Source organism: Gambusia affinis, linkage group LG12 (assembly GCF_019740435.1).
Source record: "Gambusia affinis linkage group LG12, SWU_Gaff_1.0, whole genome shotgun sequence".
Lineage (NCBI taxonomy): Eukaryota > Metazoa > Chordata > Actinopteri > Cyprinodontiformes > Poeciliidae > Gambusia > Gambusia affinis.
In genome coordinates this window covers 18,402,910-18,425,565 of record NC_057879.1, presented here as the reverse complement: position 1 = coordinate 18,425,565, position 22,656 = coordinate 18,402,910, and the positions used below count along the sequence as shown (strand labels likewise).

The window sequence follows — 22,656 nt, the reverse complement described above, 5'->3', positions numbered from 1 at the left end:
TACCAGACTCAGCAAAGTATCCTAATAACAAAACCAAGCCCTGTCTATGTTTCATAATATGAAAAGGTTTATTTTTCCCTTTGGTTAGGAAAAAACAAAGTGATGACCGGAAAGCTCCAGTTTAATCTTGTCCTAAAGACATTCTACCAGATACTTTGGGGCTCGTCAATAAGTATTTTGGCAAATTCCAGCCTGTTTCTTGTGCGTTTTCAGCGCACAATAAACAAGCTTACCATAACTGAGTTCTCCTGGGTCTTCTTTAGGTTAAAAGGTGATGGATGGTGTAATCAGAATGTGATGAGAGTTTGGCTGTTTATCTATCATCACATTACCTGCCTGATCAAGCTTAAGTTGCATCCCTCTTAAGCTTCAACTTAAGCTCATGCTTCTTTAAATATATGAACACCTGTGATCAGAGGAACATCTTCTGCTTAATGATAGTTTTAATATCTATAATATTTTTTCTAAGCTAATTAGATGGCTATTGTCTTATTTGTCTGGTGGTGCACACAATACCAAATTGCACAGTTGAATGCAATGATTTATATTCTCTTTAAGGGTGCCAACAAATATGTTCATATTATTTAAGCAAATCTTTTTAAAAATCTTATTATTATTATTATTATCATTATTATTATCATTTTTATTAATTAGTCTACCACAAAGGCATGCAAGTGTGCTGAAGACAGTTGCTTTACAATTAAAACACTTTTCTGTATGTTTGTATCTGTAGATATATAAAAGCTACTTGTGATGAAAAGAAAAAAATATATAGTGTGGATCAACTTTTAATTTTATAAACATGTTATGGTAAGATATATTTTACTGAGGTTAGTTGAGACTAGATTTATGACTGTTTTGAAGCTGTCAAACATGTTGAATATGCATGATGTCAGATTTCAGTGTCAGAAGCAACTCTTAATTCAGTTTATGTAACAAATCAAATTAATGTGGTAAAAAGTCATGAAAAGAAGCAGTGATTCTGCATTAGAGCACCGTGTGGGACACGTTTCGTCTTCCAGCAGCCATATTATATAAAAAAAAATGCAAGGGACACTGATTCTCAGCTAAGTGTGGGCTGAATGACAATATTATATATAATAGACAACAGTATGTAGATATACTCGCAGTATTTCCTCTATTTGCCTCTGAATGTGGGTGGATATAATTCAGGCAGTTGAAAAGTGGATACATGAAAAAACAAGTAACTCTCAGTTCCTCGAAAATACTTAAATCAAGTTCCACACTTTTCCAAATTCAGTACATAAGCTGCTTTATCTTTTACTATTTAGATAGTTACAAATTATCAAGTTTACCCAAATCTGTACCATTCAATCTGTGCCCTTACTTCCGTACTTCATCGCGAAGCATCATGGGAATCGTAGGTTTCCACAAAATGGATTATACCAATAATGTGATATGTTTTTAAATCTTGTATATGATAATTATTCTTAGAAATCGTTTTAATTTTATTTTCAATAACATATTACATAGATATTTCCATAAACGTTTTAAAAATAATCGATAAAATGTTAGAAATATCAAACTGTCCTCCCCTCTGCCGCGGAAGAATACAGGCTTCCCGTTAATGCCAGTCCTCTTCTACCGTCGGATTACAGCTGTGGCGGCACGCAGTTGAAGAATCCCCAAGCCATAAAACGTCGAATAAAACCAAAAGTAAGTGTGGCGAAGTGAAATTTCCGTCCTCCGTTAATGTTTGAATGGGTGTTGTTTGTTAAACCACCGAACTGTCCTGATTTTGAAGTTTATTAGCGCCACGTGGTCAACACAAGTTGGTGACGCTGTCAAAAACTTGTGCTGTCTACAATCAAACCAGACACAAGCTACAGGAGAAATACTATATGGATTTTTATTGTTATATGTGTGGCGTCTGCATGTTTCTGGTATTATACTTGGTCACGATTTTTCCTTATTTTCCATAATGTTATGGAAAGCCGCTTTAAAGTTGTCCTGTTTATGATAACCATGTCATTTTCATGTTCAATTACTAGCATCTTTCCAGATTCCTGAGGTAAGTCTTTGGGTTTAAAATTGTTTCTTTTTAGCCGATATATTGACAACCTGGTTGCAAACTTTAAATACTGCAACTAATGCAATCTTAAAACTAGTTCAGTCTAGTACAGTTAGTGTCTATGTGCACTGCTTTAAATTTGTGTGCTGTTCGTAAGCTTGGACAAAGCTTAGCTATTAAAATATCTAACGAAGCTGACAGGTTGTTTTTTTTCACCATTTATGTTGTTTTAAGTTTAACATTCTGCTTCAGGAATCTTCAAATAAATTTTGACTCCCTAGTGGTTAGACCAGGGTCCCAGTATAAGATCTTTATGGTGAGGGAACCTCTGTAAAATGCAATGGTTCCAAGCTGTCACTAACTGTGTTTGATATCAAAATCAATTTAATCTGAAAAAGGCATTAAAATAACAATCAAATAGTACCAGGATCATATTTTCACTTTGAGAAATAAGATGGATGTAATGGTTTTAATGTTAAAGTTTTGGTGTAATTCTGTTCTTTAATTTATGTTGAAACTTAAATAATATATGTCCAAAATCACTAGTAAAAGATTCATTAGGGGAAAAAAGTAGTTATTCGCCTGAAATATTAAATAAATAATAAAATTTGTATTTAAAATGAATGTGAGGTAATGGTGGTTAATTTGCAGTTATTCTTTTTGCCATCAATTAATTCAGCTGATGTATCTTCCACTAGCTGGAGCCTACATATTGGTAATTAATCACTGATAAAATAAATACAATAAGTGGCAAATTATTGATGATTAAGTCAGTTTTGTTACTTTAAAGTATTGAATGTCACACCAATTATTTATGTATCTTTATTAGTAAAAGAAGTTTGAAAGAGGTCATGAAGACCAGAGAGATGGTTTCAGAGATTTTGTTTTTTTTCTATTACACCAACCCCAGAGGAGATGAATATAATTAAGGGCCCAAAATGAAAACCTGAGGGATACCAGAAGTGATGGGAGCTGTCCCATAATGTCTGAGTAACTTAAGCTTTGCTGCCCTTTTTTATTATTTGCTATTGGAAAATAATGTCATTATCTCTGATTAATCTCAGTCCCATTTAACTGCCATTTCTGCTTCTTTACAAGCTTTTCCTTATGAATTTAACAGAATTTAAAAACTAACTGCATACAAATACAGTGCTGTGGAAGCTTTTTTTTTTTCTGCCTCCTTTTCAACTTGAAATTCTGCAGATTATCAGATTTAAATGTCTCAAAGATAACCTTAGTAAATACAAAAAGCAAATTATTTCTTTCAGATGAAAAAGAACCTATTTGGCCCCTTGTAAAAAGAAACTAGATATAACTGGTTGCGTGTGCTTTGGCTGCAACAACTGGCTTCAGGCCTTTTCAATAACGAGTCTTCTATGTCTTCACCATGTGCGACGGGTCACGAATTGACATGTTAAAAGTTTGGCCTTTAGAGTGTCTTGTTGTCCACCAAATATTTTCCCAAAAGTCTTGAGATTCATCAAGACATTTACTTGGCAAATGTGAAATAGGCCTTTGGTTTAAGATTTTGGCAAGATTTTATGCCAATTGTTGTCCTAATTTTCCCTTCTGAAAATCATTACCGATGCCCTCTGGTTATCGGATGGCCCAGATTTTCCCGCTGTATGTGGTGTGTTAAGTGACATGGTCCTTGCAGACGGACGTCATGACCGCTCCAATCATAAATCAGGGAAATTTAACATGTTTTACTGTCTTGCCCTTACATTACAGTGTGCATGGTGTCCCCCAATTCTGAATGTGATATGTAGCTAATCTGAGAGCAATGTGACAGGAAAAACTGATTGGAATCAGAAATGCACATAAGACAACGACAAGGAATAAATACAGGTTATCTTTGCCTCATGAAAATTTCTTTAATCTAAAAGGCTTTTGCGACAGACGAGCATAACCAGTTAGTTTGTTTTTCATGGCACTGTATTGAACTTCAATCTGTTGGTTCTTAATTTTTATCGCCCTTTGATATACAAGTCAGTATAGAAGAGACAGCCTTGACAGCAGAATGGATCAAAACCAACAGCGTGGAGACTCTCAAAGCGCTGCCCCAGTTGGGGGCTTCAGGCAGGGAAATGTTCCCACCGTGGAGCGAGGAATCATCATCGGAGACAACATCCAGTTTGGGAGGTTGAGACGTCGCTCAAATTTGTCTCAATCTGAGAGCTCAGGGGCCGAAGAGGAGCATTTGGGCTCTTCTGTGGAGGCGAGTGGCTCCTACGGTCGAAGCCCCATTCTCCAGGGCATGCAGGCTGAGGCGGTATGGTACAACCGCACAGCGTATGAGCAAGCTGAGGGAGACTACCAGCGACGACTTGCCTCCAATGGAAACGGGCCTGTCTCATCGTCTCCTCGGAGCCCAAGCACTAAAGGAACTTTGACCTTTCACTCCAGACGCAACAACGACCAACAGCGGGATGAGGGTCACGGTGTCACGACTGTGAAGGCTTCTGGTACCCCTCACCGTCAGCTGGGTAAAGGTCGCAATCGCACTTCCTCTGAGACCGAGCAGGGGGGCAAGGGCAGCAGGGGTCCGAACCCAAGGAAAAGGGGCATCTCCGAGACCGAAGGCAGGCCACGATGGGACAAGTATGACTCCTCTCGCACGGAGAATGAGCACAACATGATTTGTGTGTTGTAATTCTGGAAACTGTTGTCTGTCTGCATTATTGTCTGGCTTTTTATTTTCAGGTATGCCAAGTTATGTTAAAAATAGTTTTTTTTATTATTTTATCAGTGGATGTCATTCTTGCTGAAGTTGTAATAAGTGACATGATGATTTACAGCTAAAGTTGCTGGTCATTTCGCTTCTTTGTTTTGCAATTTTTGGTCACTTGGTCTTTTCTTGGATTTGAAATTGACCCGTCATCTGCGGGACATGTCATACTGACTTTAATTTATTGCCACTGGAGAACATTTGTACACGTTTTGATAACTGAGGATTTAAAGTAATCTTTGACTATCTTAGTCTGCTGAACAGAAATGTGGCTATGATGCCAGTAAACGATTTCTACCTTCAGGAAGTCATTTAGGTTTTTTTTTTTGTTTTTTTTTCTCAGGCATTATAATCTCTGCAATATTGCGCAAAAAGGGTGTAGATGTCTGTGTATATCAAACTAGTCAAATGTGAACATTTTACTGAATATTGCAGTCCATAGGGAAGTAGCGATGACTTGATTCGATCTATCGTGGAGCTCTGATTTACAGCTATTAAACCAAATAGCGAGAGGTGAAACGGCATATGTCGGTACAAACTGGCAAAGGAGCGAACTGACCCAGAGCCACAGATAACATGGCTGGCTGAATGGTGTTTCCTTTTTTTTTTTTTTATATGTTGGACAAAAAAAGTGGGTGGGGTTTTTTACTGGCAGACAGCCTTTTGTTTGCTAATCCAGTTTTTGCAGACGATGCAGCTCTGTTTATTTGAGGAATGTGTCGCTACCTGCTGTTGTAACCCATCAGCAAACAAATGGGAGATGGACATTGTTATCTTCATTCAGTTATTTGATTTTTTATTTTTTATTTTATTTTATTTTGGCTTCATAAACATAACTTGTCTCAAGTTTTGAACGCCTTCCTCACATACCATCATGGAGTCCATCTTTAACTGCATGGTGTTGTAGCACATGATGACCCTCTCTGTCCTTGTTGCAACAGCGACTAACCCCTTTTCTTTGACTGTAAGCAAATAAGCCTATAAAGTGTTTTCATCATTCTTTCTTTTAATCTGTCACAGTACCAACATGAGTGGATTGCAGTGCCTTGCCGCAGAGAACATCTGGTTCGACAAACACCGCTACGATGAAGCAGAGAAGCACTTCTACGAGGGAGCAAACGGCCCCACCACCCAGCAGCAGCAACAGGTAGCAACCTCTTTAGCACTAAAGGTCCACTCCCTCTTGGAAAGGGCTTTCATGTGTTCTCAATCTGCTGGCAACAAGTTGTTATAAATCAGTCACAAGCTGCACAGATTTCCTTACTCATATCCCTGCTGGTATTGGCAACACTTACATCACCGTCTGTCACAGCGGTTGGCAGCCTGCAGCAGCTGCCTGCCTGCATGTTAGTTGGGGTTCTCGATTTAGAAGCTGCTCGTCAAAGTGAGAAGGGTCAGGTGGTTTTGGCAGCTGCCTTGGGTTGTCAGACCGACCCGGCTTCCTGCACAGGCCTGTTAACAGTGGGGTGGGAGTTTGTTTCATTAAAATCCATGCGGTGGTACCTTTAGGGATTTTGATATTAGGTTTTAAAAAGATCAGCAGTGAGAAAACTTTAATCAGCAGTCGGTTTACTAAAATGTTTTCACATCAGCAACTGTAATTGACTTTCCCCTCAGGAAATGCAAAAGTGCTTCAAAAAATGTGAAAATATACTGACTACTCTACCTCTAGTTATTTCACTGAATGAAGAATAAGCAGTCTTAACCAAAAGTGTACCATACAGAGTCTGTGTTGCAGTGAGATTGTGTTTTCAATCTGCCGAGCCTGCTGCTATGTGAAGGTCAAGTAAATGTACTTTGAAAAGTATTTACCATGGGAGGAGTTTTGCACTGTTCTAATAGTGTAGTTACAATTGTCCTAAACAACACTAAGGCACATAAAATGTAAATAAATTTGTAAATGCTAGCAATAAGCCCATATTGTCATCTTTAATGTTATTTAGCAATCCATTACAAAGTTTCAAAATATCATCTTTCAGTAATATAATTTGTTCAAAATATTGTGGCTATGTAGCTGCAGTGATTTTCAAAGTCCACAATTTAATGGCATGCTCAGACAGCCATGAGAGAGAGACCTGAGTCCAGTACAGCTCACCATTCCAGTACATTATCCACATTTGTTTCATTAGAACAAAAACTAAACAATTATCAACAGGGCATATCAAAACAAAGGGCAAGCAATGTCAGCCTTGCACCTCAGCAAACATCTCCCTTTGCGAAGATCCTCAGCAACGTGAGATCCAGGTTTGCTAAGTTCTTGAGGCACTATATGTTGAGTTTGATCGCCCTTTAGAAACAAATGATTAGATTGAGTGTTAGAACATTATAGGTTCATAATAAAACCTAGATAATCCAGTCTTAGAGCAGAGGACATACAGATGGACAGTGTGAGGGTCAGAATACTGGTCAACAAAAAGCATTCTGAATGGGATTATTAGTGATGGGTGGAAAAACAATTACTATACTTGTCTTTTAATAGTTATCATGTAAAAAATTCTAGTGAAATTTAAAAACTGCAATTTAACTCCCAAGAATGTAAGTTATAAGGACATTTATGAAAGGGGAATTCCTTATTCCCGGTGGTTCTGAACCTTTACCCTCGCTTAAAAATCAGATTTGGACCATTGAACATGAACTTTGAGAACCTTGCATGTAAACCATACAGCATCTGTCTAGCTACTCCTGAGTTTTTCCTGCCTTTTTAACTTTTCTGTATTGCTGTGGGAGGAGGGGCAGGTAAAAACGGCTCAGCATGCCAAAGGTCGCCAGCAGAAACCGAGGCACAGAAATGTAAGTTTGTCCTCATCCAGGTTGGTTTTCAGTCCCAAGAATGCTGCATGACTGAAACACTGAGTTGACCCACAGCTGCTGGATGGTTGTGGATTTTTGTTTTTTTCTGCCTCCTCCTGTTGGTATGAGTGTTTTCAAACCATTGATTGGGAAGGTGATGCATGATCAGTTATAACAGAGGCTATGAATATCATGCAGGCTGCATCTCACTGTGGCTTTCTTTTAATCTGACAAAAGGGGATCAAATATCATATTCATAATGGCTTTTGGAAAGATTCCTCAATTGATTATGATTTGAAAAACTCTTTGAGGACATTATAGCAAGAATCTGACAAATTTCCTGTTCATTTCTCAAATGTAATGAATGTTGAGTCTGTTATTTACTTTGAAACAAAAGATTGCCCGCTGGCATTTTAGACACATTATCTGAAGCGGGAGGCATTACTGTCTGCATGTGGGAATTATTAGACCACGTCCTCCTCTACTTGGATCTTGTGTGAAACCCAGAAGCATGTTAGTGACAAACTGTGGTCGTGCATGATTTTGTTTTTAAACCGTTCTTTGCATGCTTCTCTTCAAATTTAAGGTCTCAGTTAATTTTTCTGTGCAAGTTTTGGTGCTAATATTTTTTTTCTTTTTTGTCCCCACAGTCATCCTCTCATGGAGCAGGAGACCAGGAGCTGGTTACACGCATGAAGTGTCTGGAGCTGGAGAACCACACTCTGCACAAAGGTTTTTGTTGTTTTCCCATATCAAAGCTTTTTGCCGACTTTTAGGCTATAATCTGTTTGTGCAACAAAATGATCACGAAATGATTGTGGATTTGGCTCAGTTTAACTCCTCTTGCAGCTGTCAATTATCCTAAGGCAGCAGTCTGCCAATTTCATTTAACAAAGAATCTGCTGAAACCCATTACAGCTGGGGAAAAAAAATAGACTGGTTCATTGGATGCTTTATTTCAAAAGAAATGTCTGCATATTGATGTTTGAGTAGTATTTTTGGGAAAAAAACAAGTTTTTATTTAAAAGTAAACGCCTAAGATTAAACATTTTACTCAGAAAATGAAAGACAGCAAAATTTCATTGTGAGGGAAAAATTTAAATTCCAGAACCCCTAATGCACATACGAGAAGCTCGAGGCCCACGGGCCAAATCTGGAGACTACCAGAGACTTATTACCTTTGGCCTTCACTTCGTTTTTAAACTCGTCACAGACGTTGACTCGGCCTCATAGGTGTGATGTGCTCGCTGCTCATAAATGGATAGACTTTTGTTTCCATCCAGCTAGTCATCACTTAGGGTATTTAAAGTGTCAACTTTAAAAGTTTGTCATGTGAAAAGAAATAAATCAGTTGATGTGGTCTTGTTTGAATGTCAGTGGTCGAGGACATGAGGGCAGCTCTGCAGAAGCTGGAGTCCAGAGTGGCTGTCCTGGAGAAGTCCCCTGCACCAGCAGCTGGCCCCTGTGCTAAGGTAGATAAATGCTCTATTGTGTCCCGCCCTTTCGTTGTTGTTTAACAACATATTTGATATCATAATTCAAATTTCTGACCCAACATACCGTTATCTTTTTATGTTTCGTATTTATCATAAGAGGAAGTCATTTCAAAGGGTTTTTTTTCCCCCTTATTCCCTACTTTTTAAAATGCACAGGCTGCTCCAGTACAAGCAACTCCAGTCAAACAGGTAAAGGTGACGAATGGCGGCGATGATGAAGACGATGACATAGACTTGTTTGGCAGCGATGAGGAAGATGAGGAGGCAGAACGCCTCAAGCAGGAGAGACTGGAAGCCTACGCCGCCAAGAAAGCAAAGAAACCCACCGTCATCGCCAAGTCCTCCATCCTGCTGGACGTCAAGCCTGTAAGCAAACATCTGCACTCTGGACACTGAATATGGGTTCTGATGGCGTTTGCTTTTGATCTTCACGCAGTGGGACGATGAGACCGACATGGGAAAGCTGGAGGAGTGTGTGCGGTCCGTGCAGATGGACGGGCTGCTTTGGGGGGCTTCGAAGTTGGTCCCAGTCGGCTATGGAATCAAGAAGCTGCAGATCAACTGTGTGGTCGAGGATGACAAGGTCGGCACAGACATCCTGGAGGAGGAGATCACCAAGTTTGAGGATTATGTAAGTTAATTCTTATTTGTGGCTTCTTCGCATCTTTTAATCTTGCCTACTGCCTCCAAATGAAGCCATGTACTGCAGTAATCTGATTAGATTTTTTTGTATATGTATGAAAGGCCTTTAAAAGCACAAACGTCAGTGAATTTTAATGGGATTCCATATTATAGATCAACACAAAGCAGACCATAACTGGGAAGAGCAGGAAATGCACTAGTGTTTTTAAATGTTTGCGCTGCATATCTTAAGCATTTGCATTTTGGCACCTAAAGTATAGTATAAACTTTCCTCTAAAGAGAAGAAGCTAAATAAAATCATATGAAGCTGCTTTTAGGACTTGCCTTATCTCCTAATAGTCCAGCTGTGTGTAATATAAATTTCTGTATGAATCAGATTTTTCTGTGAAGACCGCAGAAGTTTGTTAGAAAGCATTAAACACATTATGAAACTTTTTTTGAGAAACATTCAAAGATCAGCTAATGGCTGCTTCTGGGGGAATCTGACAGCGTTTAGCCACGCCCTCTGCAAATCTGACTTTTTTTTTTTTTTTTCAATCGAAGAGGCAAGAAGAAAACAGGATAATACCATGTAGGGGAAGAAGGTTCTCTCCTCAGATGATTTCAAACTCTGCCCCAAAAGAGGGGTGGACCTTTATTATAATTTGTAATAAATTCAATTGTTTATATAAAAAAATACAGTTTTGTTTGTTTATATATTACTGTGTGCAGTTTAGTGATCTAAATCACTGACTGGTGTCCCAAAGAAGCATAGGAATGTCTTCTCAGGATATGAAAGGCTGTGACACACAATCACTCCTAATGTAAGCAATTTGTGGCAGAAAACAGATATCATAGCTCAGTGAAATCACATTTTCTTATGATTACTTGTAAAAAGCAGAAAGCTTTCCCTGATTTTAAGTTAATCTTTATTTCTTTTAAATAAAATGTACATATCAATACATTTGTGACCTACGTAACTGTGTGTTTCTCTGCAGGTCCAGAGTGTAGATGTCGCTGCCTTCAACAAGATCTAACCTTCAATACCAAAGTGTTGATGCTGCTTACAGCTAGTGGGGTTAATAAAGCTGAACCTAGAGCATAAATTTGTCTTTTATTTCTATATAAATATTTACGAGACAACTTCTAAAGTGCTACTAAAGCAGGATTCTAGTTTAAAGAGAGCACACCTTCAGTGTCGACCCCAAGCCGACCCAAAACACCGGGTACACTGGCTGGGTGAATGTGGTCTTCTCCTTATGGAGCAGAATCATTGAATCAGAAACATTGTAGAACGTTAGAGTCCCAGCCCTGAAATCCAGATACACTCCTATCCGGCTCCCACAGGGAGTCATGATGGCAATGCTTTCCTTGTTGTGCTGGAACGAGCAGGTGGTGTTGACGCAGTCTAAGCTCCAGGATTTAGAGTTATGGCCCAGTTTGCAGTCGCTCCCTCCTCCAATCCTGCTCATGTTCTTGTAGCAGATGCCAACTGAGACCCCCCCACTCCCAGCCCACTCCACCTCCCAGTAACACCGGCCCGCTATTCCTGCTCTGCACAACACCTGGGCCCAGCTGGTGAAGCGGTCTGGGTGGTCGGGGTAGGGCTGCGGCTCTGAGCGGGTTGTCACTGACCTCCGGCTGTCGGAGACGCTCAGGTAGGAGTTGGCAGTGTTCATGTCCAACGTCAAGTCGTTGTAATCTGAAGAAGAGAACATGATCTAATCTCATCGGCTATAGAAGACAGAATTAAATTAAATTATTTGTGCTCACATTGGAGAAAATCTGCTCTTTTCCTTGGTTCTGTGGTGTAAGGAATGTCGGCGTCTCTAGCTGTTGAGAGAAAAATGCTTAAAGGCCATTTCAACAAAACCATCTGAAAATATCTGCATGCGCTCATGAAGAGCCACACCTTTGGTCTTTTCACTGATGTTTGGATTGATGCTCTCCTTCAGCGAGTTTACTAGAAATGGAGACAAAGTTTATTCCAAAATTCTGCAAGGTAATAAATATTTAAAATAGACATACCTTTATCTGAAACTCTGCTGAATTCCCTTTGAAGTGTTTCCTCCAGACCTCCTCTCAGGTCGCCCAGGCTGTCTCGCATTGTTTTATACATGAAATACGTAAGGGGATCCGTGTTGGGCATCTCCACAGTCTTCATAGGGAAATGGAGAGACTTGCATTTCTGCAGAAGAGGTGTGAAGATAATTGAATCACAGATTTGATTTTTAAATGCAGATTTTAACTGTATTGTAAATCAAATTCGTAATGAAAATGTCCAGGGAGGTGAAGTTATTCAAGCGTTAAATTGTGTCGTTTAGCTCCACCTTAAGCATGACATTTTAAGTAAATCTGAACAATATTTTGTTATTTTAACTTTTACTTAGCTTGGCATTTATTTTATGAACTGTCTGGTTGTCTTAACTGGGGATAAGAGGACATTGTTTTACCAAGCCTGCTGATTTTCTGTTTAGGATGACAAACTAGTTTTCAAATGTCATATTAAATTCCCCTTTTCAAGACAAAAGGATTGTTATCCAAGTCTGAAATTGAGTTGTATAATATGCTGCTGCTAACATGAAAGAAATGCCCTGTGCTTATGATAAAATTGTCCCCTTTTGATATTCTTCTCTTCCAACTCAACTACAGAGAAGGAATATTCAGTGGTTGAATCTGCTCCGATAGATCTTACAATTGGCTGCTTGACCCTTGTTTTTAATCATGTAAATGCTGAATTCAGTAGAAAGTTCATTTGAATTTTATTTCATTAAACAATTGATTAAAAAAAATTATACATTTAGTACACTATTTAGCAAAATAGGTGTAACTTTAACCACCAGATGGCAACAGTGCGTTCAGTACAATCTGGTATGTGTGGAAGATGCCTTTACAGGCATGAGTAAGTTACTGGGGGTAAATTTGTGATAATCTTGAAATACTTTTAATATTTTACCATTTAAAAATTAGGAATTTTCAGAAACTAAAATGTTAGTATTTAAGTACTAACATTCTCTAGTTAGGCCTCTAAAACTGAGAAAAAAGACTTTTAACCTGTGGTTTCTGAAGGCAAAAATCTGGCAGAGAAATACAGCTCTGTTGGGACCTGTAGCTTTCTGCCTTTAGAAGAGTTGTACATGAGTTGAGCTTCCACCCTGCCAGATGTTGATTGAGGTGTCCCTGGGCAGAACATTGGCCCCAATCCCCTAAACATCACCATTATGCACATCGAATCCCAATAAGTTCCACTTCTATACCTGGAGGAAGTGGATGTGGTCCTCCGTGCGAGACAGCCTCTCCAGCTCAGCCTCTGTCCTCCGGTGCTCAGCCAACTCCCTCTGGATCTTTTCCAGCATCTCCTCAGCCTGACCAACCACCAGTCTCTCCTGGGATTTGATCATCTCCTTCACCTCTCCACTTTGTTTCTCAATGGATCGAATCAACTTGGAGAAAATCCTTTCACTCTCCTCCACCACAGCCTCTGTGGAATGCTGGAAAGGTTAAAGTTCTTTATTTACCAGGAAAACCATTTCTTTTTTTGTGTGTTACAATGTACAGAAAGAACATTACACTCTCTTGTGTGGTGTTGATCTTACCTTCATGTATCTTATGGCGTATATCAGTTCCTTCTCTGCATCCTTCAGTTTCTGTACTGACTTCAGAGAAGTTTCTTTGAGTTTTTTCTAAGAATACAACAGATGAATATCACATGGGATGATCTCTCCATTTTTAGTGGAAGGATTTATTTCAAGGTTGGCTTTCAGAGTGGAACATTTTGATTCAACAAAGCACTGAATTTCACTGAAAAGGTTTTGATCCATCAGCTGTGTGTTAATTATTTTATATCCTGAAGGCCTCACATGATGCTATGGTTATATTAAGCTTCTCAGACAACACATTTAGCATCCATTGTTAATTCTCCTGAATTTCAGACTTCCCAGAGATAAAAAAAAAAAAAGGAAAAAATAGTCATCCTAATGTTTTATTTATGAACTGCAAGCATTACTGAGCTTTCTCATCCCATAAGCAGAAGAATGTGTTAGCAACATATGTTCCCGGCTTTAGTTCTACTGCAGTTGATCCTGAAAGTGGAGATGAAGGTACAGACACTGGTTTAGGTATTTAAAAAATGTATACCAGTAAGTATTTTCTCTTTGGTTTGAATTCAATCCAAAACAAAGTCGAGAAAATGTTCCTGGAAACTCTTACAAACCACTTTATAAAGATTTGGAGTCTCAGAGTATTGGTTGTTGCTGTTGTAGTTATTTTTAAAGGACTTGCCTCTAAATTATTAACAGAGCTTGCCTGAGCAGGAAGGACACCAGAATCCTTTTAAAGGTTAATTTTAGACATGGATCAGCATGGTAACTGAGTAAAAACAACATTGTTTCACAATATTTGAATAACACTTTCAACGTTAAAGATCTTTTGTTTAAAACAAAGATTTGTTCCTGATGCCACTAAAACGTATTACTGCTGTAATGATGCTGTTACTTGAACTTTATCACAGACTAGAGCGAAAATTATAAACTAAATTTGGTTGTCGTCTCAGTTTGCTTATATGCTACCCTCATTGCTAGTTTGTGATTTACAAAGTAACATTTTACTGTGAAGGCCAAAATTATCCATACCCCGATAACAGGAGTCTCATTACAAAAATACATTTTAAAAGTAGCCCAATTGATTTCCATTGCTTTTGGTCAGATTAGATGCTAAAAACCTGAATACAAATGTATTTTCAAATATGTTTTATCACTCATTAATGTTGTCTTCTCAAAAAAACTAAAATAGTCCTGTTATTGTAATGTTACTTTAGTGTAATTTATTGTGACTTTTAGAGAACAAACAAAATTTCAGGGTATAAAAAAACAACATATAGATGCATAAAATATAAATTTACCAACCCTGTTTGTAGATTTTTAGCCCTAACTTCTCATTGGTTCTCCATTTTTATTTTAATCAGGATAGAAATGTACAGTTTTTAGTTCCTCCACTTTTTTCCATACACAATTTGTCGCTTAAATACTTCTGCATACTTTGTGGTACCTCAACCATTCAACATTTACCATAGACTGTTCATTCAGCCCATTGTGACTGTCTTTTGGTATGGTCATCTACAGTTTATGAAATATTGTGATCATCTTGGGCCCCATTGAAATGAACATCCCATGCTTTCTGAAGAATGCTGATAAAAATGTTGCACTCTTTCACAGCTAACTACTTACATGTACTTTCAGCTGGAAACCCCATTCAAACTTTAAGATGTAGTCATTCAACTACTTCTGTCTATTTTAGCTTTTTGTATCTTTTACAGATTTCATAATCTCCACGTTTTTGCCTGCATTATGCTCAGTTTTAAGAAAAACAAAACAAAACAAAAAAAAAAACACTGACCAACTATCTTTGAGGATTCGCAATCCAACCCCAATTCCAACCCTCCATCAAACCCTAATTGTGAAACTAATTCAAACCATCTTCCCAATCCTAATTTCAAAATTCTTTCCAAACATAAAAATCCTTCCAACCCAAATTTCAACCCTAATAGTAACCCTCATTTTAACCTTCCTTCCAACCTGAACTCTAAACCTTCTTTTGAACCTCTTTCCAAAGTAATTCCAACGTTCCCTCAAAACCTTATTCCAACCCTAATTACATTCCTATTTCAACCTCTATGTCTAACCCTTCCAGTTCTAATCCTCCTTCAAAATCTAATTCCCATCTTCTTTCCAACCCTCATTCCTCCTTGATTCTGGTGTTTTGGACTTGGGACATATCCAAAAATTTCACATACACCCTTGATAACCTTCTCTTATAGAAGAAGGACCAACAGCTTGTCTCTTCATCTCGTCTTCATGCATTTATGACTGAAAAAGAAAACATAACATCCCCGTACACAGCCAATGTAACCTGGTTGTTGTTATAATTACACAAAATGTCTTCTTTTTTTGGTTGTTTGTATTGTTCTCTACCTGACCGAAAAGCTGTCATTGTTTTGAACGTGTTACTTTAAGAACGGTAGCCCCTCCTTTTTATTTCTTTTATGGTTTTGTCTTTAAAATGTTTGCGTCCCTTAGGCTCTCCCCTTTTGTCATGTTGTCCTGCGGGAGAGGTGTGTCCTATTTATTGTCTACCTATACACCCAGTTTATTTATAGATTTATTAAGTTAATTTCTGTTATGTATTTTTGTTTGTGTAGGACTTGGAGCGGGCAGCTTGTAACACGATTGCTTTTCTTTTTAATATTTTCGTCAGTTATGTTGTGTAAAGAAGGTTTATTTTGTTTAATGTTGTGAGACATGATCCCGCCTGCCCTTTTGTCATGTTGTCTTTCAAGGAAACTTGGAGTTTATAAAATCTTTGTAATAAATATTCTTTTCTCAAAAATGCTGATTTTTTTTAATGTCACATGGACAATAAAGAAAATAACTGTTCACAAAGCATGATACTAAAAAGTTTATTAAAACCACATCACTACAACAGGTATCCCCTTTTAGAATACTTAAAAACACTGGAAGTAGCAGTAGTGGATTTAATGTAAATAATTTGAACTACAGATGACACCCAGCTCAGAATAGTAAGCATTCTTAAAACAATGTGAATAGTTGTTAGAAAGCCAGTAGCTACTGCAGGAAGTTGTTCCCATAAATATCGTATTCACTTCCTTAAATCATTGTAAACCTTTTCTGGTTTATGTTTAGAAAAGCCTGTCATAATTATTACACTTTGAGTTTAGTATCTCAATTAAACAATTAAAATAGTGAGATTATATCTCAGAAACATATCAAAGCTTTATTACAAACTGCTCTGACTCACCTGCTGATTGGCCCTCTCCTCCACCACCGGCACCTGAGAAGGCACTTGTGTCCTGAGGGGCAGACACTGCTGGTTCAGAGGCAGTTGAGCAGCTGGCTGGCCAGAGGTGAGCCAGGCAGAAAGACTCCAGGCACTGGGGACAGGATTTCACAGCTCTGTTCTTCTTGCCCTTGCAGACGCTGCATTTCACCGCCTCGAGTTTCCCCAGGTGCTGAGCCGCAGGCTGAACTTCACTTTTCAGAAACTGTTCCACCACTTCGGCCAAAACGGTGTTCCTGCTCAGCAGGGGTTTAGGATTGAACACCTGTCTGCACTGGGGGCAGCTGTACTGGTCTTTCTGCTTCGCTGTGTTCCAGTAATCCTCAATGCAGTCCAGACAGTAGCTGTGTCCACATGGGATTGTCACGGGATCTCGCAGAACCTCTAGGCACACGGGACAGCAAAACTGGTCTTGTTCTACAGAGATAGTTGCGGCTGCCATTGCACTCTCACACACACAAACCTTCGACTGAAAGAGGAAGGGACAGCGATGGGCGTAGCTCACAGGTGTGCAGATACCAGCATCTCAGGTTTCACCTGCTGCACCATGAATCCTCCAATCAGATCCAGGCACACCTGGGGAAGGCCCTCCCAGGTAAAGAAAGCAGAGATCAGCCTCATGTAGACCCACACCAGGCTGGGCTAGTAGATGACCTTTAAAAGTAACCTGAACCTTGTTTTTTTTTTCCCAGGGAAAGCCCTGACTCTTGTCTGTGTTTGATCAACAAAACGTGAACCAACCACCAGACAGTCTCTTCCAAACAGTCACAGGCCAGTTTCAAGATTTTAATAACAGTTTCAGAAATGCCCTTCTTAAAATGTCCTGTTTTTAGCTCACACTTAAGTACCAAGACTCTCTATCTAATACCAGATAGAAATCAGTGGGTTTTTAAAGTTCAGCTAAAGGCACCTTTTTCAGACACACCTTTACTTAAATGCACAACTTTAACATTCCCTGTATTACTTAGAATTTTAATCAGTTTGCTATTGTTTATACGTCTCTATTAACTAATTTATTATTACTTTGTGTCCCCTCAGTCCACCCAGAATTAGGGAAGACAACCTTCTCTTACTCTGCACCATCAGCCTGAAATCATCTCTAAACGGACTTTAACTTCCTGATCTGATTCTGCTTCTGTTCTTAACTATAGCTTTGTGATTAGTTATCTTACACATTTTGAGTCCGTTCCTTAATATGCTCTTGCACTTGAATGTAACTTTTATGACTTTTAAAACTAGGATTTATTTCCCGGTGAGATTTATCCCACATAAATAAAGGCTTTCCTCTTTGCTTTCAAGTGAAACTGTTTATAAAATCCTTCAGTGAATAAATATTCTTTAATCTCAAAATAAGCTGATGATGTTTTTTAATGTGTCACAAATGAGTTTACAAAAGAAAATAACTGTTCACAAAGCACTGCTTAAAAAATACCTATAAAAGCATAAAACCACATCACTACAACAGGTTGACCCCTTTTAGCAATACTGAAATACACTGAAGTAGGTTGCTCATGCTTTTAGTTGTTTCACACTAAGTGTAAATACATCGCCTGTAAATAAATACCGTAATATAACTGATTAAAGTCAATAAACTAGCCACAGATAAAATATTCAAAAAGGTCTCATTCTTGACTCTTATGAAACAATATTCAGGTTATGTGGATGTGTGTATGACATTCAGTCTGATGTCCAGCAGGATTTATCTTCTTCTTGAGTGAGGTCGTCTCTGCAGGTGTCTTTGTCTGGATCCAGTCGCGAGTTTGGAACCTGAGCAAAAAAAAAAGAAGAAATAGAACGTTGCACCAAGCCAAGGCAGCAGAAACAACTAAATCTGATCAGTTTACTGCAGGAGATGAAATGATGTGAGGAAATAAAACTTCCATTGTAAATATAATGTTAAATTACATAAGGCTTAAAGCATCTGAATGTTAAATTGTTTTGTATCAATAACCTAATTCCATATCACATTGCAACAACAAATTTCAGTGCATGCAACAGTGATTTGAAATAAATGCTTCATTAATGTGATGACTCTATTTACCAAACGGTGAGAAGGCAAATGGTCCCGGGGCAAAGAACGGGTTCAGAGGATTGACAGCTGGTTGGTCCAGACCAAGAGGAGGCAGAACTGCGAGGACAGATAAACAGAGTTACTGTGGAGCCTCCCAAACTGAAACTGACAGAATCTCATGCAGATTCAGCAAACTGTGCGGTAACCAAACATGCTGAGAAAGGAGTTTCGGCTGAAAGGAAACTGTTAGGACGGAAACATCTTTTATTCAGCAGGACAACAAAAACACGTCAAATTACACAAACAGGTACATGGGTGTAACGTAACACACACACACAACACAACACACAACTCGTTTTCATGTGTTCACACATCTCATCAGTGTGTCACAGAGAAAGTGGGTCCCAGAAACCGTCTGCACATAAGAAAAACGCAAGAGAGAAGGTTTTGCATTATTTAGCAAGCATATAAATGAACTGATCTAAAATATTTTAGGTGTCTGTGGGACAAAAATATCAAAATTAAGTCTGTGGCCAATTAAACCACTGAAATCACAGGACTTAGCAGCAACTAGTCAGAGTTTGCTTCTTGCCTTTTAATAAAAAAGGTAAATTTTTCTCTACATAAAGATAAACAAGAAAAAAGATACATTTTGAAAACAACAAAAAAATAAACAGAGCTATGATCGATGGCATAAAAATATATAACTTTTTCTATTGGGTTTGAATTAGAAATTTGCCCATTGTTACTTTTTAAATTTAAGAAAGGTTTCTTTAATAGTTTGTATCTTAATAATATTTGTTTATTAACATTAACTAAACCCATTGGTGTTTGAATGTACAGATCATTCAATAAGTTAGAATATTCTTGAAAAGTTAATTTATATGAGTATCTTAATTCACCAAGTAAAACACATACAGATTAATTACACTCAGACTGATATTTTTAAGTTCTTGCTTCTGTTATTTGCATTGATTTTACACTTACAGATAATGAAAATATGACATATAAAGTTAGAGTACACCAGACCAATAAAAATATTTTTAAAGCAGAAATGTGGGTTTAAAGACAAGTATGCTTATAGGTTTTCGTAACCTATAAGCAAAAAGGTATGACAACCATAACCATTTGCTGAAGCTCATTTAATTTGGCAAATGAGCATCAGTGGGATGATTTTCTAACTTATTGATTATGCCTGCATTTATACACTTATAAAAAGAAAATGTGTTTTTGTTGGCAAGCAGATGCTAAATTAAATATAGATTATTATGTTGTATATAGCACTTTGGTAATAGTTTTGCAAATCAGAGAAATTTGATTGAAACAATTATACATAAAAATGGCAATCACAAAATGATCAAGTATACAATATGAAATGCTGAAGGCTTATTGATTTTATAGAAACTGTTAATAGGAGACAGCACTTGTGATTAAAAAAATAATTATCATCATTTGGGATTTTTCCCTAGTGACTTAAAAGATATGCTTCAAATCTTTGTACATATTTACTATAATCAATGCAGAAGGTAACATAACAATCTCACTTATGGGTGACTCCATCTGTGCAGCTGCCCCAGCTTCCCCAGCCTCACCAGCAACGGGAGAGTCACACTGAGTCTCTGAGGACTCAGGATTCTGAATCATCATGATTGTAACATCTTTCACTAAAAAAAAACAAAACAAAAAAAACAGAAAAAAGAAACATTAGATCAGTCAGTGGTTGGAACAAATGTCCTTTAAAAACCCCTCTTGAGGTGTGTCTACCTTTCTCATAGATGCAGACAAATCCTCCCTGGCATACTTCTTGCAGCAGTCCCTTGAAGTCGTTCACAGCTGTCATCACTGGGCTGAAGGAGAGGCCCGGGTTCGTGTTGAGCAAAGGAGAAGCTGACAGCGTAGGTGAGGCATGAAGGGACTGACATCTCTGAACACAGATACGGAGAAGAGAGGGTGTAAGGCTGAGTGCTACTGAGTCACTGTCCACAGAACAAGTCTGAAGGAATCACCTGGAGGAACTGGACGGGGTCATCAGTATGGGACAGGAGGTCAAGTTCAGCTTCGTTCTTCTTCAGTTCAGCTATTTCCTTCTGGATCTTGTCCAGCAGCTGCTCGGCTTCACCGATGGCTGTCTTTTCCTGTTCTTTGATGAGTTCTCTCACTTCAAAGCGCTTCAGCTCTATCTGGCGAATGAGCTCTGTAAAGGTGGCGTCGCTCTCTTCAGCAACAGCCCGTGCCGAACGCTAGAGGGGGACGCAAACCAACGCACAGCAGTCAGCGACATCTGCACTATGAGAATATTTAGCTTCAGCAGCTGTTATGTAAATAAAGAGCAAGTTGAGTACAGTACTGAGTAATGGGATGTTTTCTCATTAATCATTAACAGAAAGAATCTGTGTCAGTACTTACAGCAAGAGAAAAAACAGCTTGTCTCAGATCTTGAGCCTCTTTCTCTCTTTGCTGAATCTTGAGCAGCGAGCTCTGTCTCATGTCACTAAGCTGCATCTGAAAGAAAGAATTAAAATTATAAGTCATGTTTACAAAACAAGGAAAAATCACCTTTCTAAATCTCCACAGAATATCTGATGATCATCTAATGTAAAACTTCTAAAAGAAAAATAAATAATACTATTTAAATGCAATATTTTGCCAGAAATCAACTGCTTCAGAAACATGACAACAAAACCACAAGAGCTAAATCTGTATGGATAGCAAAATGACCCCCTATAATTCATAAAAAACACTTATTCAAAGCTTATAGCTAATTTAATTAAAGTTAAAAACAATGTGTATTAAAGAACAGGCTACTGGATGCAAAACGAAAAAATAGTAAAACTATTCTTTACATAGCATTTAATCATTTTGGGGAGAAGAGGGGTGAAATTGATTTTTACTCCCTTATCACTAATCAGAGCCAGTCCACAATACAAACTGTCTGAATGCAGTCTCTAACCGAATGCATTTCTACATAAAAATATTTAGGACTGAAAAATAAAACTAAGGCTCTTACAAAAAATAAAAATTGATCTAGAAGTCACCATACTCAAGGTGACATGTGAGTTTAAGTATTGCAGAACAAATACTTAAACTCACAGACGATAATTCCAGGCTGAGGTAATGTTGCTACCTTCATGTGTTGAGTTTCTGCCTCGGCCAACACCGTGTCGTGTCCTTTGTGCTCGTCTGTCAGACACAGGTAGCAAATGCAGCGCCTGTCGGTGCGACAGTACACTTCCAGCAGCTTGTCATGCTGGGGACAGATCGTCTCCTGGAGCCGCTTGGAGGCCGAAACCAGCTTGTGCTTCTTGAAGGCAGCGGACTCGTAGTGAGGCTGGAGGTGAACATCGCAGTAGGAGGCCAGGCACACCAAGCAAGACTTGACAGCTTTGTTTTTCCTCCCGGTGCAGACGTCACACTCTACGTCGTCAGCTTTGGCCAGACATCGGTTATCCCTCGGTAACGAGACAGCCTGGAGTGTAGTTGTCTTGAATTTCTCCACCACATCGGTGAGCATGGTGTTCCTGGCAAGCACCGGCCTCGGGCTAAAGCTCTGTCGGCACTGCGGGCAGACGAAGACCCCGAGAAAGTCGTCTTGGTCCCAGTAGTTCTGGATGCAGTCCGAGCAGTAGCTGTGTCCGCAGGGGATGGTCACTGGGTTTCTCAGCACGTCCAGGCATATGGAACAGTTAAACTGATCCTTGTCCAGAACTACTCCACCCTGAGCCATTTTTAAAAACACTACAGAGGAGCCAGACAATAACGGAAAACACAAGAACACACTGGTTCAGGGTTGCTACCGCTGCTTTGTTTACAGGAAGTGAAGATAATGGAGGCGTGGCCTAGCAACGACACCGGATACTGGAGGACATTTAATTTAAAGAGACAAATACAGATTCTTCAAACTAAGGGCTGTCTTTGCTTTACACACAGACCATCAATAAATGTAAAAACACAAACTCTTTTTACAAAGCTAATTTAAAGTATTATTAAATTATTATTATCATTACAGTTTTGTTTGGTTAGTTCACTTTATCAGACACTTGCGTTCATGGGGGAAAAATCGCTCTAAGTGCAAAATAAGATTTTTCACCCTCTATTTACATCTTAACATCTTTTTATGTATGAACAT

The 22,656-nt window shown here is 38.6% G+C and overlaps 3 protein-coding genes across 5 annotated transcripts; 1 reads left to right on the top strand and 2 right to left on the bottom strand.

Annotated features, from left to right (window-relative positions):
- Positions 1-1,583: 1,583 nt before the first annotated feature.
- On the top strand, positions 1,584-10,773 carry LOC122841072 (elongation factor 1-delta-like). 3 transcript variants are annotated; one of them, XM_044134030.1, is made up of 10 exons: positions 1,584-1,677; positions 2,013-2,032; positions 4,022-4,633; positions 5,781-5,907; positions 7,488-7,550; positions 8,201-8,282; positions 8,928-9,022; positions 9,203-9,412; positions 9,483-9,677; positions 10,666-10,773. In XM_044134030.1, the coding sequence occupies exons 3-10, from the start codon at positions 4,053-4,055 to the stop codon at positions 10,702-10,704; spliced, it is 1,392 nt and encodes a 463-aa protein (XP_043989965.1). In that variant the 5' UTR covers positions 1,584-1,677; positions 2,013-2,032; positions 4,022-4,052; the 3' UTR covers positions 10,705-10,773. The 3 variants fall into 3 exon arrangements, with proteins under 3 accessions (XP_043989965.1, XP_043989966.1, XP_043989967.1); XM_044134031.1 differs by lacking the exon at positions 7,488-7,550 and having other exon boundaries at positions 1,587-1,677; XM_044134032.1 differs by lacking the exons at positions 4,022-4,633; positions 7,488-7,550 and having other exon boundaries at positions 1,604-1,677.
- Positions 10,774-10,842: 69 nt separating this feature from the next.
- Positions 10,843-17,762, bottom strand: ftr87 (finTRIM family, member 87). The gene is made up of 8 exons (XM_044134654.1): positions 16,582-17,762; positions 16,481-16,532; positions 13,264-13,350; positions 12,925-13,158; positions 11,696-11,855; positions 11,580-11,630; positions 11,441-11,500; positions 10,843-11,369 (listed from the first exon to the last, which is right to left on the bottom strand). The coding sequence occupies exons 1-8, from the start codon at positions 16,959-16,961 to the stop codon at positions 10,843-10,845; spliced, it is 1,551 nt and encodes a 516-aa protein (XP_043990589.1). The 5' UTR covers positions 16,962-17,762.
- A 107-nt stretch (positions 17,763-17,869) lies between these two features.
- ftr67 (finTRIM family, member 67) lies at positions 17,870-22,371 on the bottom strand. Its single transcript, XM_044134033.1, has 7 exons — positions 21,655-22,371; positions 20,937-21,032; positions 20,537-20,770; positions 20,295-20,454; positions 20,075-20,194; positions 18,561-18,647; positions 17,870-18,286 (listed from the first exon to the last, which is right to left on the bottom strand). The coding sequence occupies exons 1-7, from the start codon at positions 22,252-22,254 to the stop codon at positions 18,219-18,221; spliced, it is 1,365 nt and encodes a 454-aa protein (XP_043989968.1). The 5' UTR covers positions 22,255-22,371; the 3' UTR covers positions 17,870-18,218.
- Between the last annotated feature and the right edge of the window lie 285 nt (positions 22,372-22,656).

What these genes read in the sequence shown, in the direction of transcription:
- LOC122841072 (XM_044134030.1), top strand. Translation starts at nt 4,053, where the DNA reads ATGGATCAAAACCAACAGCGTGGAGACTCTCAAAGCGCTGCCCCAGTT. An exon ending in GGCAGGCCACGATGGGACAA is followed by an intron (nt 4,634 to 5,780) that starts GTATGACTCCTC and finishes AATCTGTCACAG; the next exon opens with TACCAACATGAGTGGATTGC. An exon ending in AGAAACCGAGGCACAGAAAT is followed by an intron (nt 7,551 to 8,200) that starts GTAAGTTTGTCC and finishes TTGTCCCCACAG; the next exon opens with TCATCCTCTCATGGAGCAGG.
- ftr87 (XM_044134654.1), bottom strand. Translation starts at nt 16,961, where the DNA reads ATGGCAGCCGCAACTATCTCTGTAGAACAAGACCAGTTTTGCTGTCCC. An exon ending in TTCTGCCTGGCTCACCTCTG is followed by an intron (nt 16,533 to 16,581) that starts GCCAGCCAGCTG and finishes TCTGCCCCTCAG; the next exon opens with GACACAAGTGCCTTCTCAGG. An exon ending in ACGCCATAAGATACATGAAG is followed by an intron (nt 13,159 to 13,263) that starts GTAAGATCAACA and finishes TAACCTTTCCAG; the next exon opens with CATTCCACAGAGGCTGTGGT.
- ftr67 (XM_044134033.1), bottom strand. Translation starts at nt 22,254, where the DNA reads ATGGCTCAGGGTGGAGTAGTTCTGGACAAGGATCAGTTTAACTGTTCC. An exon ending in CAGAAACTCAACACATGAAG is followed by an intron (nt 21,033 to 21,654) that starts GTAGCAACATTA and finishes TCTTTCTTTCAG; the next exon opens with ATGCAGCTTAGTGACATGAG. An exon ending in TGTCTGCATCTATGAGAAAG is followed by an intron (nt 20,195 to 20,294) that starts GTAGACACACCT and finishes GTTTTTTTTTAG; the next exon opens with TGAAAGATGTTACAATCATG.